At 44.6% G+C, this 14,940-nt stretch overlaps 1 protein-coding gene across 5 annotated transcripts in view; it reads right to left on the bottom strand.

The window, feature by feature from the left end:
• mcoln1a (mucolipin TRP cation channel 1a) overlaps window positions 1-14,940 on the bottom strand; it is a 75,486-nt gene that overhangs the window by 39,185 nt on the left and 21,361 nt on the right. For 3 of the 5 annotated variants that reach the window (XM_069927563.1, XM_069927565.1, XM_069927564.1), the window contains exons 1-2: window positions 7,598-7,704; window positions 545-759 (exon numbers count right to left, since the gene is read on the bottom strand). In XM_069927563.1, coding sequence (XP_069783664.1) covers window positions 545-759; window positions 7,598-7,622 — 240 coding nt within the window. In that variant the 5' untranslated portion in view covers window positions 7,623-7,704. Of the gene's footprint in view, window positions 1-544; window positions 760-7,597; window positions 7,730-14,940 lie in introns of those variants that run through there. The other 2 variants (XM_069927566.1, XM_069927568.1) reach the window with 2 other exon arrangements.

Below are 14,940 nucleotides of genomic sequence, written 5' to 3'. Positions count from 1 at the left end.
GTACCAGATGATTGGAGGTGGCAAGAAAGGTAAGAAAATCCTCGGGTTTATTGATCCACAAGTCTTTCGTCGGTAGCTGGGCAAACAATGGCAGAGGATTCTTAGCCACATGATTTATTAGCACTTGGAGAAGCAAAGCCTAATCAGGGACAGTCAGCATGGCTTTGTGAGAGGCAGATCGTGCCTCATAAGCACATTGTGCCCCGACTTCTCTCCTGACACACTGCCACTTTAACCTGATTACTGCCCTCTCTGGGGAAGGAGTTAACTTGTCTTGATAGTGGTCCCTGGAAGACAATTCTTCCAGTTCCTCATTTTCTCCTGTGAATCATGCCAACATACTTTGCACAAATTAGAAAATACTCTGGAGTGCAGTTGTTGGCATAACTTGTGTTGATGTCATAAAGACATATGGGGGACTACAATGTGTGCAGTAGGGGCTCGCCTTAGCATGTACTGCAATAACTGTTCCTCTCACTGAGGTTCGTTTCAGTCCAGTGGTTGCCTCCCAATGGATGACTGCACTGCAGATGTAACACCTTACCTGCACTGTGACGAAAATGAGCTTGATGATTTGCACTGCTAACTTGAAAGGCTTCCGTCCTTTTGCTCGGAACTTGTCACAGGGACTCATGAAATAGTACTTCAGCTTCCTCTTCAGTTCTTCCTCCTGCGTGTCGGACACAGGGGGAGGCATGTACGTGTGAACGGGGTCCTGGGAGCCATATGTATTGACTGCAGTCAGCAGCTTTTCCCTCTCTAAACAGTCAAAGGGAGAAGATAATTTTTTTTTTAAACCCTTCAATAAAGCATCAAACATCAGGGCTTCTGAACTCAGTCTGACCCCATTGCCACACCCTACAGTAGGGGTCCCAACCAGCCTCCCACAACATCCACATCCTAGATCTGTTTCCTTGGATTGGCAGGTTGCTAATGTGACACCACTTTTTCCAGAGAGAAGGGAGAGAGAAATCAGGGAATTATTAAGCTGTCGGCCTGACTTCAGGGGTGGGCAAAATGCTGGAGTCAAATGTTAAAGATGATGTTGCAGAGTGTTTGCAGAAGCAACAGGATCAGTCCAAGCTGGCATGGATTAACGAACCATAGGACACTACAGCACAGAAAACAGGCCATTCGGCCCTCTGAGTCTGTGCCAAAATATTATTCTGCTAGTCCCATGGACCTGCATTCAGTCCATAACCCTCCAGACCTCTCCCATCTACATATCTATCCAATTTATTCTTAAAGCTTTAGAATGAGTTCATATTGATCATGTGAAATGGCAGCTCGTTTCACACTCTCACTTCTCTCTGAGTGAAGAAGTTACAGTCTAAATCTTCCCCTTTCCGTCCTCTCAAATTTGTCTCTCCTAATCTAAGTGGAAAAAGCTTAATCGATTTACTCTGTCTATACCCCTCAATTTTGTAAACCTCAATCAAATTTCCCCTCACTCTTCTACGTAAAGTCCTAACCTGTTTAATCTCTCCCTGTAACTCAACTCCTGAAATCCTGGCAACATCCTAGTAAAACTTCTCTGCGCTCTCTCGATCTTACTGATATTTGTCCTGTAGTTAGGCAACCAGAACTGCACACAATACTCCAAATTTAGCCTCACCAATGTCTTATACAACCTCACCATAACATCCCAACTCCTATACTTAATACTTTGATTTACTATATGCAAGCCAAGATACCAAAAAATTTCTTTACAACCCTATCTACCTGTGACAAAGTAAAATTGTACTTGACAAATCTTCCCAGAATGTTTTGAGGATGTAACTGGTAGTGTGTTTAGTGGTGAATCAGCTGATGTGGTGTATTCAGATTGGTGAGCAACACGAGAGAACATGGTGTTGGAGGTAATGTCCTGACAAGGGCCATGCCCTCTTCATACTGCTACCATCAGCAGCCTGAAGACTGACACAAAACGGCACAAAAACAGCTACTTTCCTTCCGCCATCAGACTTTTGAACAGACAATGAATTGTACACACTACCTCACTTTCTCTTTTAGCATTAATTTTTTTAAAAAATGTAATTTATTGCAATATTTGCACCTTTAATATTGCCGCGAAACAACAAATTTTGTGACACGTTCATGACAATAAATTCTGATTCTGAGTTCAGCCTTTTTACTTCTCCCTGACCTCAACTTCTGATGTTCCAGTGATGCTCAGAATGAACTCACAAAACACCAGTTCCTCTCCCACCAAGTATATTGAATCCCTTGGAGCGAACACCATCTCAAACTGCTTTATGTGATTGCTGGTGTTTTTCCTCTCTCTCAACTGGCTCTTCGTGTTTTGATTGGCTTCGTTCTTCTTATCCAATTTTTAAGTGTGCAACTTTGATGTGCACATGTCCAGAGATTCACTGTCCCCTCTGCAAATGAACACTTCTCCAGATCCAAGCTCAACTGCTTCCCTCCCCATAGATACTGCCAGGCTGCTTCCAACAGTTTCTGATTTTGTTTCACAATTATGAGCCTTTGCTTGAAGTCTCGTAAAAAGGAACAAAAGTCAATTTAAACTAAACAAAATCCCTCAAACAGGTTCAATTCTGGCAGAGATAATCTTTGACCAGGATTTAACTTCTCCTCTCAATTCAACGGCAACTGGTTTGATAAAGCAGGAGCGTTGTATTGCATGAGATAATAAGGGGGGAAAAAAGAGGAAATAACTTGGATACTGAGGCATTTTCAATCTCAACTTTTACCACAAGTGTGCATGTCACCAGGAGTGAAATAATTTCAGTGTGATACTGGGTCTAAACAAGAAACTTTAACCATCCCTTTGCCTCCACGAATGCTGTTCAATCCAGTCTACATAGAACCATGGAATCTTACAGCAGAGAAACAGGCCCATTAGCCCTTCTAAACTGTTACCCTGTCTAGTCCCACTGATGTGCACCCAGTCCACTGCCCTTCATACCCCTGCCATCCATGTACCTGTTCAAACTCTTCTTAAATGTTAAAATTGAGCCCTTATTCACCACCAGCAGGCAGCTCATTCCACATTCTCACTGCTCTGTGTGAAGAAGTTCCCCTTAGACCTTTCCTCTGGTTTGTATCTTACCTACCCTCCGTTGAAAAAGCCTACCTACATTTACTCTGTCTATACCCCTCATAATTTTAAATCGCTCTATCAAATCTCTCCACATTTTTCTCTGCTCCAGGGAATAAAGTCCTAACCTGTTTAACCTTTCCCTGTAACTCAGTTCCTGAAGTTCAAGCTACATCCAAGTAAATATTCTCTGCACTCTTTCCATCTTATTGATATCTTTCCTGTAGTTAGGTGACCAAAACTGCACACAAAATACTCCACATTTGGCCTCACCAATGTCTATACAACTTTCCCATAACATCCCAACTCCTATATTCAATAATTCGATTTATGAAGGCCAACATGCCAAAAGTTATCTTTACAACCCTATCCACCTGTGATACCACTTTCAGTGAATTATATATCTGTATTTTCAGATCCCTGTTTTTCCACACTCCTCAGTGCCTTACCATTTATTTACCATGTCCTTTCTTAGTTTGTCCTGCCAAAATACAACCTCTTACACTTGTCTGCATTAAATTCCATCTGCACATGGGAGAAATTATGTTCTGGAATGATGAGAAATACAATAAATACGAGGCTACGTATGATACAATATAACTGGATATAAATAAATGGAACCCAACAGTATCTGATAGATGTTTTCGATGTAAAAAAGAAATGGGAACAACAATTCATGCAATCTGGACATGTGAGAAAGTAGAAAAATTTTGGGAAGATCTCAATCAGATATTAAATAAAATAACAGAAAACAATATACCAAAGAATCCAGAGATCTTCCTCCTAAGTAACATAAAAAACAAAGAATTTGGAATTGATTTGGAGGATGCACAAAAAAGATTTGTTAAGATAGCTCTAGCCGTAGCAAAAAAATGTATTATGTCAACCTGGAAATTGGGAGATAATTTGAAAATACAACAATGGTATATAGAAATGAATAAATGTATTCCATTAGAAAAAATAACATATAGTTTAAGAAATAATATTGAAATATTCAAACAAATATGGGAGCCTTACATTAAATGCAATAGCGAAAACCTACCGGGGACAATCATTACCTAAGTTGATGGAAGGAGAAGGAAATGAAAAGAATGGACTCAGTAGAATTTCTGGTGTATTTTTGTTGAGTGACAACATGTATCCTAGATTGTATACCTTAAATGGATGGGTGGGGGGGGTGGGTTGGGAGGAGGGGGGGGGGGGAGAAAATGTCACTGTATATGTGTGAAAAGGAAAAAAGCTAATGTGATTTATGGTGTGAAAAATAAAAAAAAAAATAAAAAAAAAATTCCATCTGCCATTTTGCATCTCATTTTTCCAGCTGGTCCAGATCCCTCTGCAAGCTTTGAAAGACTTCCTCACTGACCACAATGTCTCCAATCTTTGAATCATCTGCAAACTTGCTGATCCAATTTACTATATTATCATCCACATCACTGATATAGATGACAAACAACAATGGTTCCAGCACTGATCCCTGAGACACACCATTAGTCACAAGCTTCCATTCTGAGAAGCAATCATCCACTATCACTTTCCAGCTTTTGCTGTATATCCAGTTTACTACCTCACCATGAACACCAATCCGCTGAACCTTCCTGACTTACTTCCCATGTGGAACTTTGTCAAAGGCCTTACTAAAGTTTATGTAGACGATGTCCTCAGAATTTCCTCCATCAATGTTCCTGGCAACTTCCTAAAAAAATTCTAAAATAGTTTAAACATGACCGACCAAGCACAAAGTTATGGAGACTCTGCCTAATCAGTCCATGGATATCCAAATACTTGTATATCCGATCTCTCAGGACACCTTCCAATAATTTACCTACTACTGATATCAGGCTCACTAGCCTATAATTTTTTGGGTTACTCTTGGAGCCTTTTTTAAACAACAGAACAACAAGTTGCTCATTCCCATTCCGAACTTTTGACATATCCTGAATCATGAGAAATTTTTGAAAATTTCCTGCTATGCAGCGCCTGCGTAAAAGCCATAATTGTCTGCCCAAGGAACCAAATATCTTCTTTAAGTCTTCCTGATTTCTTTCTTGAGTTTTATCTTGCATTTTACTTCTCAAATACCCAATTTGCTCAGTATTGCCTTTATCTTCCATACACCTCTCTCTTCTTCTAAACAAGATCCCGAATAAGCCAAGGTTCTCTGTGCCTGTTAACTTCCCATCTCAATACAACAGCAACTTTTTCAATAAGGAGTCTTGTAAGATGGTGGAGGAAAAGAGGAAATAATTTGGAGGCTGAGACATTTTAAACCTTAACTTTTACCACAAGTGTGCAAGTCACACTTCCGGAGTGCTGAAACCACCTTGGCCTGATAATTGGGTCTAAACCAGAAATGTCAACCATCCCTTTCTCTCCACAAATGCTGTTCGACCCACTGTATTCCCAGCAGCTTTTGCTGGCAATAATCTAACATGTCAACAGCCAGCATTCATTTGCATAATATTTTTGATTTATTACTCAAGAACAGAGGAAAATTAAAGAGAAATTACACAGGATCCAACATCATACCATGATGGCTGGTATTTTAATTATCTTTACATTCTTTTCAAGATGAAGGCTGGGTGGGATGTACATCCATGGATGCATCAATGTCAGAAGGGTTGGGACAGATTGAATCCATGCGAGAGAAAAATTAGGGGGAAAAAACAGTCACATTGACTTTACTGCAAGCAAACAGAACTACTGTAGACTTTCTAAACTGAAGATGCTTGCTCCCACTTTGTGATCAAGACTGCGAGACTGTGAGGTTCTGCGTTCCACGCACACACATTGCTTGAAGTTGAAGCTGGAAGGTTACTGGGATCCCAGCAAGAAGCCAGCACCAGCCAACATTCAAAACAGGTCCCTCTGTACAACCCACTGCTACACATGGCCCCAGGAGTGGAGGCCATTACTGAGGGGAGTGGGAGTGGGGGGCAGGGGAGAAGAGGGAATGGGACCCCTGACACTTGAGTAAGGGGGGGGGGGGAAAAGGGGAAGGCCTACAAGGGCAGGTGGAAGGAGGAGAACTTTCATGAGGAGGAGGGGGAGCCCTGTCACCTGAGGGCAGACAGGGAGTCCTGTCACAGGGGGACGGAGAGCACCCTCTGGAGGAGGGGAGGCCTGTTCACAGGGGGGGGGGAGGGGAGGCCTGTTCACTGGGGTGGGGGGGAGGGGAGGCTGTTCACTGGGGTAGGGGGGGAGGCCTGTTCACTGGGGTGGGGGGGAGGGGAGGCCTGTTCACTGGGGTGGGGGGGAGGGGAGGCCTGTTCACTAGGGTGGGGGAAGGGGAGGCCTGTTCACTGGCGTGGGGGGGGGAAAGGGGAGGCCTGTTCACTGGGGTGGGAGGGGGGAAGGGGAGGCCTGTTCACTGGGGTGGGGGGAAGGGGAGGCCTGTTCACTGGGGTGGGGGGGAAGGGGAGGCCTGTTCACTGGGGTGGGGGGGAAGGGGAGGCCTGTTCACTGGGGTGGGGGGGAAGGGGAGGCCTGTTCACTGGGGTGGGGGGGTGGGGAGGCCTGTTCACTGGGGTGGGGGGAGGGGAGGCCTGTTCACTGGGGTGGGGGGGAAAGGGGAGGCCTGTTCACTGGGGTGGGGGGAAGGTGAGGCCTGTTCACTGGGGTGGGGGGGAAGGGGAGGCCTGTTCGCTGGGGTGGGGGGGAGGGGGAGGCCTGTTCACTGGGGTGGGGGGAGGGGGAGGCCTGTTCACTGGGGTGGGGTTGAAGGGGAGGCCTGTTCACTGGGGTGGGGAAGGGGAGGCCTGTTCACTGGGGTGGGGGGGAAGGGGAGGCCTGTTCACTGGGGTGGGGGGGGAGGGGGGGAGGGGAGGCCTGTTCACTGGGGTGGGGGGGAGGGGGAGCCTGTTCACTAGGGTGGTGGGGGGAAGGGGAGGCCTGTTCACTGAAGTGGGTGAGAAGGGGAGGCCTGTTCACTGGGGTGGGGGGGAGGGGAGGCCTGTTCACTGGCGTGGGGGGGGGGGGAAGGGGAGGCCTGTTCACTGGGGTGGGGGGAAGGGGAGGCCTGTTCACTGGGGTTGGGGGGGGAGGGGAGGCCTGTTCACTGGCGTGGGGGGGAAAGGGGAGGCCTGTTCACTGGGGTGGGGGGAAGGGGAGGCCTGTTCACTGGGGTGGGGGGAAGGGGGGGCCTGTTCACTGGGGTGGGGGGAAGGGGGAAGTCCCTTCACAAGGGAGGGGAGCACTGGAATGGAGGGAGCTGTCACCAGAAAGGGGGGTAAACAGGGAATCCTGTCACAGGGGGTGGTGGGGGAGGCCTGTCACCGGGGCGGGGGGAATGGGAATTCCATCACTTGGGTGGGGGAAGCACCCTCATGGGGCTGGAAGGGGAGGCCTGTCACCCGGAGGGGTGGGTGGGAAGGGAGGGAGCCCCGTCACTGGGTAGGGGGGGGGGATGGGAAGCCCTTTCACGGGGTGGAAGGGGTGCATCTTCACGTTGTGGGGGGGGGGGGAAACAGGGTGTCCCGTCACTGAGGTGTGAGGATGCTCCACCAGTCGCCCTCAGTCACCGGTCCCGTCTCCTACCTGTTTTCCTGCTGCTCGCGGCCATAGCGCTCCACCTGTAAACACCCAGCGACACCGCGCCGCCCACTCTCCCGCTGACGGACAACCCAGCACCGCCATGACGGGGGTGTGGCCAGGACACGCCAATCACCCCGGCCCGCCCCTTCCTCGGGGGCTTCGCCGGCATCGCATTGGCCCCGTGACCACCGCCCGTCAATCATTCAACGCTCCATATTCCCCCACCCAGGAGCTGCGCTGGTTTCGCACTGACCCCCTCGTCATCTGTCAGTCATCTCTCCCTAGTTTCATTCCAATTCAGTGGTCCCTGGACGTCCAATATTCCCCAATGCTCTTTTTCCACTTCGATGGGCAAGAGTGCCCAGAATCAGTGGGGTTATTGCAATACTTCAGAAGCATGGGGCATGTCCTGCAATATTTCCCTCCTCGTGCATTGGTCAATGTTCCATTTCCATCCAGCCTCTCCTTCCAACAGCAACAACCTAGTGGTGATATGTAATTACACCACAGGTCACCAGGGGTCAACCAGATGACCTTGTATATAAAGCAGTCCAGAGCTACAGTCTAGCCTTCCAGGTTCGTCTTGCAGAGAGTCAAGACCTCTTAGTGTACATATTAGTTTATTAAAGCTGCCTTATACTCGCACTGCTGGTGTGGTTATTGTCAGTATTAACCCAGATGTCAGTATTAACCCAGATGTCAGTATTAACCCAGAGGATTGCCAAAAGGTCACTCCGGAAGTTGGTCAGAATCAGAATTTATTTTCATGAACATGTCAGGAATTTTGTTTTTTGCACAGCATCATGGTGCAAATTTAAAAAGTAAACGACGAAGTAAGGTGGCATCTACTTCATTGATGGCAGCCAATCAGAATATGATCCCTGTATTCCGACACTGCTCCCTACCAATCACCCAATGCTCTACCCACGTCAGTATTACCTTGCACCTTCTGAAAATCCAAAAACACCATATTCACTGCATCTCAAAATGAATGTTAGATGGGGGCATTTATGTGTTTAAGAATGGGGCACTGTGCAAAGCTCATAACTTGCTCAACCTGGGGGGGGGGGGGAGCTGTTACCATCATTCATCCCTCTGATGTACATGCTGAGAGCGTTGGTTTTATGGCGTCAAGTGTCATTAGCTGCTCATGATGCTTGACGCATGCTGGTGACGCAGCCTGGGGTGGGTGGAGAGTCGCTAGTATGTGTCTAGACACCTGTGATACTTGACTCGTGCTAGTGACATGGGTCTGATGGTGAGTGATAGATGTGACCATATGGGGGAGCACAGCACCTCACTTGGGGGGCAATGCCTGCAGATGCTCACCCTTGGGCTGACGCTGTGGCATCTCCTTTATCCAGCCTGCTTGTCACTTCTTCAAAGAACTCCAATAGGTTTGTCAAGCAAGATTTTCCATGAAGGAAACCATGCCTATACTGTCATATGCCTCCAAGTACTCTGTAATCTCATCCTTGACAATCAACTCCATCATTTTCCCAACCACTGATGTCAGGCTGAGTGATCTATAATTTCCTTTCTTGAATAGTAGGGTGACATTTTTGGGACCATGCTAGAATCTATGATTCCTGGAAGATCATCACCAATGCCTCCACAATCTCTGTCACTACTTCTTTCAGGACCCAAGGGTGCAATCTATCTGGTCCAGGAGACGTATCTACCTTTAGACCATTCAGCTTTCAGAGCACTTTCTCTTGTAATGGGAACCACACTCACTTCTCTACCCTGATATCCTTCAGCATCTGGTGCACTGCTTATTTTTCCTGATGCAAAAGACTCATTTAGTTCCTCTGCCATCTCCTGGTCTCCCATTATTATTTCTCCAGCATCATTTTCTAGTGGTCCTACATCTACTCTCATCTCTCTTTTACTCTTTATATCCTCTTTGATATTATTTTCTAGCCTACATTCACACTTCATCTCTTCCTGCCTTATGAGTTTTTGAGATTACCTTCTGCATTTTTAATAACTTCCCAGCTCTCTACCTTGTATGCCCTACTGCTTTTACGTTGGCATTCACTTCCATTGTCAGCCACAGTTGTGACATTTTTCCATTTGAATATTTCCTCTTTTTTGGTATTCTTAACCTTCCTCATTACTCGCATACACTCCATCCATTGATGCTCTACCAACTTCCCTACTAGTGTCCCCTTCCATTCTACTTTGGCTAGATCCTCTCTCATGCCACTGAAATTTCCTTTATCCACTGAAATTTCCTTTATCCACTGAAATACCGACACATCTGATTTTATAAAATCTTAAATTTAATGCATGCTGCTCAGGAACTGAGACACGGCCTTCAGAGTGGACAATAAGGTACTCCTAGCTATTGAAAGAGCCAAGTTGTCCAAGGCCATTAGGGAAGCAAATGCCCAGCGCATTCATAGTCACTTCCTGGACATCAAGGACACGTGATGCATGTAGAAGGGCTTCCAAGTCATCACCAACCACAGGACAACACCAGCCTGCGCTGGTGATGCCTCCCTCTCAAACACAATGAACAACTCCTACGCACACTTTGAGGTGAAAAACTGTGCGGCAGCGAAGAAGACCATCTCTCCTCCAAATTACTGGGAGCTGTGCCTTGCAGTGGCTGACCAGATAACATTCCCAACAATGTCCTCAAGGGACATGTGGCTCAGCTAGTGGATGTTCTCACTGACATCTTTAACATCTCCCTAAGAAGCACCATGGTCCCAACGTGCTTCAAAGCCGCCACCATTGTCCCCATGCTGAAGAAGTCAGCTGTATCCTGCCTCAATGACTACTGCCCTGTCGCACTCGCACCCATTGTCATGAAGTGCTTTGAAAGGCTCATTATGAGGTACATCAAGCTTCTGCTGCCCGTCACTAGACCCCCTGCAGTTTGCATACAGACCCAACCACTCCATGAACAATGCCCTCGCCATTGCCCTCCATCTAGCCCTCACCCACCTGGAAAACAAGAACTTGCATGTTCAAATGCAGTTTATTGATTTTAGTAGTGGCATTCAACACAATCGTACCACAGTACCCAATAAGGAAGTTGAGCCTGCTGGATATAAACACCTCCCCCTGTAATTGGATTCTCGACTTCCTGTTGGGGAGATCTCAGACAGTCCGGATCGGTAACTGCACCTCCAAGACCATCACACTGAGCACAGGCCCCCCAAGGCTATATAATGAGTCCAATGCTGTTCACTCTGCTGACCCATGACTGTGCAGTTAAACAGTAAGAATGAGGAGTTAGCGTTCAGAGATGTGGTGCAGTCACTAACAAACTGGTGCACAGCCAACAACCTGTATCTGAATGTCAAAAAAAACAAAAGAGATGGTTGTTGACATCAGGAGGGTCTGGGGGGGGGGGGGGGGGCGGGAAAATGGGACACCATGTTCCACTCTCCGCTGTTGAGGTCATCAAAAATATCAAGTTCCTTGGAGTGTACCTGGCGGAGAATCTGACCTGGTCCCTTAACACCAGCTCCATAGCTAAGAAGGCCCAGCAGCACCTCTACTTTCTGCAAAGTCTGAGGAAAGTTCATCTCCCACCCTCCATCCTCACTACATTCTGCAGAGGATGTATTGAGAGCAACTGTATCACCGCCTGGTTTGGAAGCCATACCACCTCGGGCCGCAAGACCCTGCAGAGGATAGTGAAGTCAGTGGAAAAAATCTTCCTACTGTGAATGACATTTACAACATTCAATGCATGCGAAAGGCAATAAAAATTGTGCAGGGCTCCACACACCCCTCAAGTAGACTGTTCTCCCTCCTGCCATCTGGTAGGAGGTACCGTAGCACTCAGGGCCTGTACATCCAGATTGAGCAACAGTTTTTTCCCACAAGCCATCAGACTCCTGAACTCCCAGAACAGATATGGATAGGGTACCGTGGAACGTTAATGTATGTTTTAAATATTTTAATGTTCTAATCTATATTTAGGTAAATATGCTCTGTGGTCCTGGAGAAATGCTATCTTGACTTGAACTCAACATATTGTGATCACTGGCCCCTAATGGTTCCTTTACTCCAAGCTCACTAATCACTCAGGTGCATTACACAACACCCAATCCAACACAGTTGATTCCTTAGTTCAGCCATTCTCAAAAGAGGCCACACAGGACTCTGGGGGCCACAGCACATTTAATGGGGGCCATGGACTGAAATAATAAAATAATAATGAAGTCGGTAAGAGAGAATTATGGAAGAAACCAATGTTACAAGATCAAACCAGCCACTACAAAGAAGACATATCACACAGGGGTAAAGATGAACAATTACTTAATTAATTTAAACAATTACTTTATTAACAAAAATTCACCTTCAAACTTTCATTCAAAATTCCCCCTTTTATAACAATGCCCATCGGTTACTATGCAAATTTACTATGCAAATTCCTATAACAGTGTTAAACTAATAAATTCCCCAGCCTAAATATAACATATGTAATTAAAGTCCAAATTATATTTCCAACTAGCCCACAGAAAAACTTAGACACAGAACACACAAGACTCACAAAACTTCGATCTCAACCGAAGCAAAGATCATAGACAAAATTCAGTTTGTTTGGTAAACTGAAGCCAAAAGATCTTTGAGCACCACCAAATTTGTGATTTGTCATCCATGTCCAGAAATTTTTAGATCATTTTCTGCATATGCTCAGTCCGTTTCCCACTCTCTCAGCAGTCCACCTTCACCTTGGCTCTCTAAGGCAAACTGTCACTTTTTAACATAATACCACACAACACATAGGCCAATACTCAACACAGAACTCTGTAACACCTCCTCTGCTAAAAAAAAAATTTGGTCTACAAGAACAAATTTTTAACAATTAATGGAAGCATTACATAAATAAAATAAAATAATCATTCCATTTATTTTACAGTAAGTATGTGATTAAATTTATATCTACCCAGATTAACATCTTGACAATCTGCTATTACATTATCCATTCCCTTCATGTGTGTAATAATTAAGTCATACTCTTGTAATAGTAAGCTCCAATTCAATAATCATCTGTTCTTAGTTTTCATTTTAGACAGAAAAACTAATGGATTATCATCAGTATATATTATTCATGGTTTTTTAGCAGTACAAATATACACATCAAAATGTTGCAATGCTAAAACAAGCGCTAATAACTCCTTCTCAATGGTCAAGTAATTTCTTTGATGGTCGTTAAACTTTTCAAGAAGTACGAAATAGGATGTTCTACTCCATCACCATCCTCCTTCTATAACAGTACAGCACCAACTGCTTCGTCACTGGCATCCACGGCTAAAAAGAATGGCTTTTCAAAGTTAGGGAACAAAAGTACAGGCTAATGCCATAAAATGGCCTTTAACTTCAGAAATGCTTCCTGGCATGCATCTGACCACATAATTTTTTCTTTCTTTCCAAGTAGTTTTGTTAATGGGAGTGCAATTTCTGCAAAGGTTTTACAAAATCTCCAATAGTAGCCAATCATACCTAGAAATCTCCGAAGAGCTTTCTTATTACTGGGGATAGAGAGCACAGTGCTAGCCAATACTTTTACTCCAACCGGTACCACCTGTCCCTGTCCTACCACATATCCCAGAAAAATTACAGTGGCATGTCCAAACTCACTCTTGTGTAAATTCACTGTGAGGTGTGCTTCCACCAGTCTCTGAAATAACTGCTCTAATTCAATCATGTGTTCTTCCCATGTATCCGTACTAATTACTAAATCATCAATATAGGCTCCTGTGTGCTCTAAACCCTGAATTACTGCATTAATCTTTCTCTGAAATGTGCCAGGTGCATTTTTCATCCCGAAAGGCATAACATTATACTCATACAATCCTAAAGGTGTAACAAATGCAGAAATCTCCCTGCCTCTCTTTGTCAAAGGAACACATTGGTATACTTTTAAGGATTTTAAATACTTTTAAATCTTCTCTTTTCCTAATTAACTCAGAAAGGATGCTGCTTAATAGGCTTAGCATCACTGACAAGCCACAGTAGTTGCTCTTGAAACATCAGGGAATATATCCTTAAATTTCATAAGTAATGTCTTAATTTCTTCCCTTTCTGATTTAGTCAAATCCATTAACTTGGTGTCTAAGTTTTGCAAAACTATAGAATTTTCCAGCCTGGGGCTTATCACTTTCTGTGCTGCATGACCTTCGACAAAATTCATCTCCTCCTTACTTTCCTCTATAACTAGCACTTTGCTTGGAATCCTAGTCTCCTCCTCAGTCATTTTCTCATTGTAAGGTTTAAGCATGTTCATGTGACAGACCTGTGTCTCTCTTCGATGATCAGGCGTCTCAATGACATAGGTGACCTGGCAAATTTTTGATTTCACCTTATATGGTCCTGAAAACTGAGCTCTCAAAGGGTTTGACTGCATTAGAAACAAAACCAGTACTTTGTCACCAGGTTTAATGTCCCTAATTTTTGCTTTTTGATCATACCGTATTTTCATTTTTCCCTGAGCAGTTTTTAAATTTTTCCTTGCCATCTCACAAGCATGATGTAATCTGTTTTTAAATTTCAAAACATAATCCAACAGATTTAATTGTATATCATTATGTGTATCCACTGTTCCTTCAACAATAGTAATGGACTCCTGACTTCATGACCAAACACCAATCCAAATGGACTAAAGCCAAGAGACTCCTGAGTTGCCTCTCTAACAGCAAACAATAACAAATGGATTCCTTCATCCCAATCCTTTTTATTTTCCACGCAATAAGCCCTCATCATATTTTGCACAGTTAAATGGAACCTTTCCAAGGCCCCTTGACTTTCAGGATGATGGGCTTCCAATTCATACACCACCTGTTGAAATATTCCAGACATAAAATTACTCCCTTGGTCCGATTGAATTTCCCTTGGAAGGCCAACAGTGTGAAAAATTTTAGCATAGCCTTCACAATCGTCTTCATTTTAATGTTTCTCAGGGGAAAAGCCTCAGGAAACCTTGAAGCCGTACACATGACTGTTAACAAATATTCATTTCCTGCTTTGGTTTTTGGCAATGGGCCAACACAATCCACTGTCACTTTTGAGAAGGGCTCCCTGAAAATAGGGATGGGTTGTAAAGGTGCCACTGGTGGTCCTTGATTAGGCTTGCCCACCAATTGACAAGTGTGACAAGTTCTACAAAAGTTCACAACATCCTTTCTTAATTTCGGCCAATAAAAGTGTTTCCTTATCTTTTCTACCATCTTCTTCACTCCAAGATGACCTCCTAGAGGTGTACTATGAGCCATCTTTAATATTTCATTCCTGTAAGTTTTGGGACTTACAACTTGCCTTATTACCGCCCAGTTTTCACTGGCAGGTATCACTTGTGGTCTCCACTTTCTCATCAATATTCC

Source organism: Narcine bancroftii, chromosome 3, assembly GCF_036971445.1.
Source record: "Narcine bancroftii isolate sNarBan1 chromosome 3, sNarBan1.hap1, whole genome shotgun sequence".
Classification (NCBI taxonomy): Eukaryota; Metazoa; Chordata; class Chondrichthyes; order Torpediniformes; family Narcinidae; genus Narcine; species Narcine bancroftii.
Note: the sequence above shows the minus strand (reverse complement) of the source record. Positions and strands in the feature narration are given on the sequence as shown.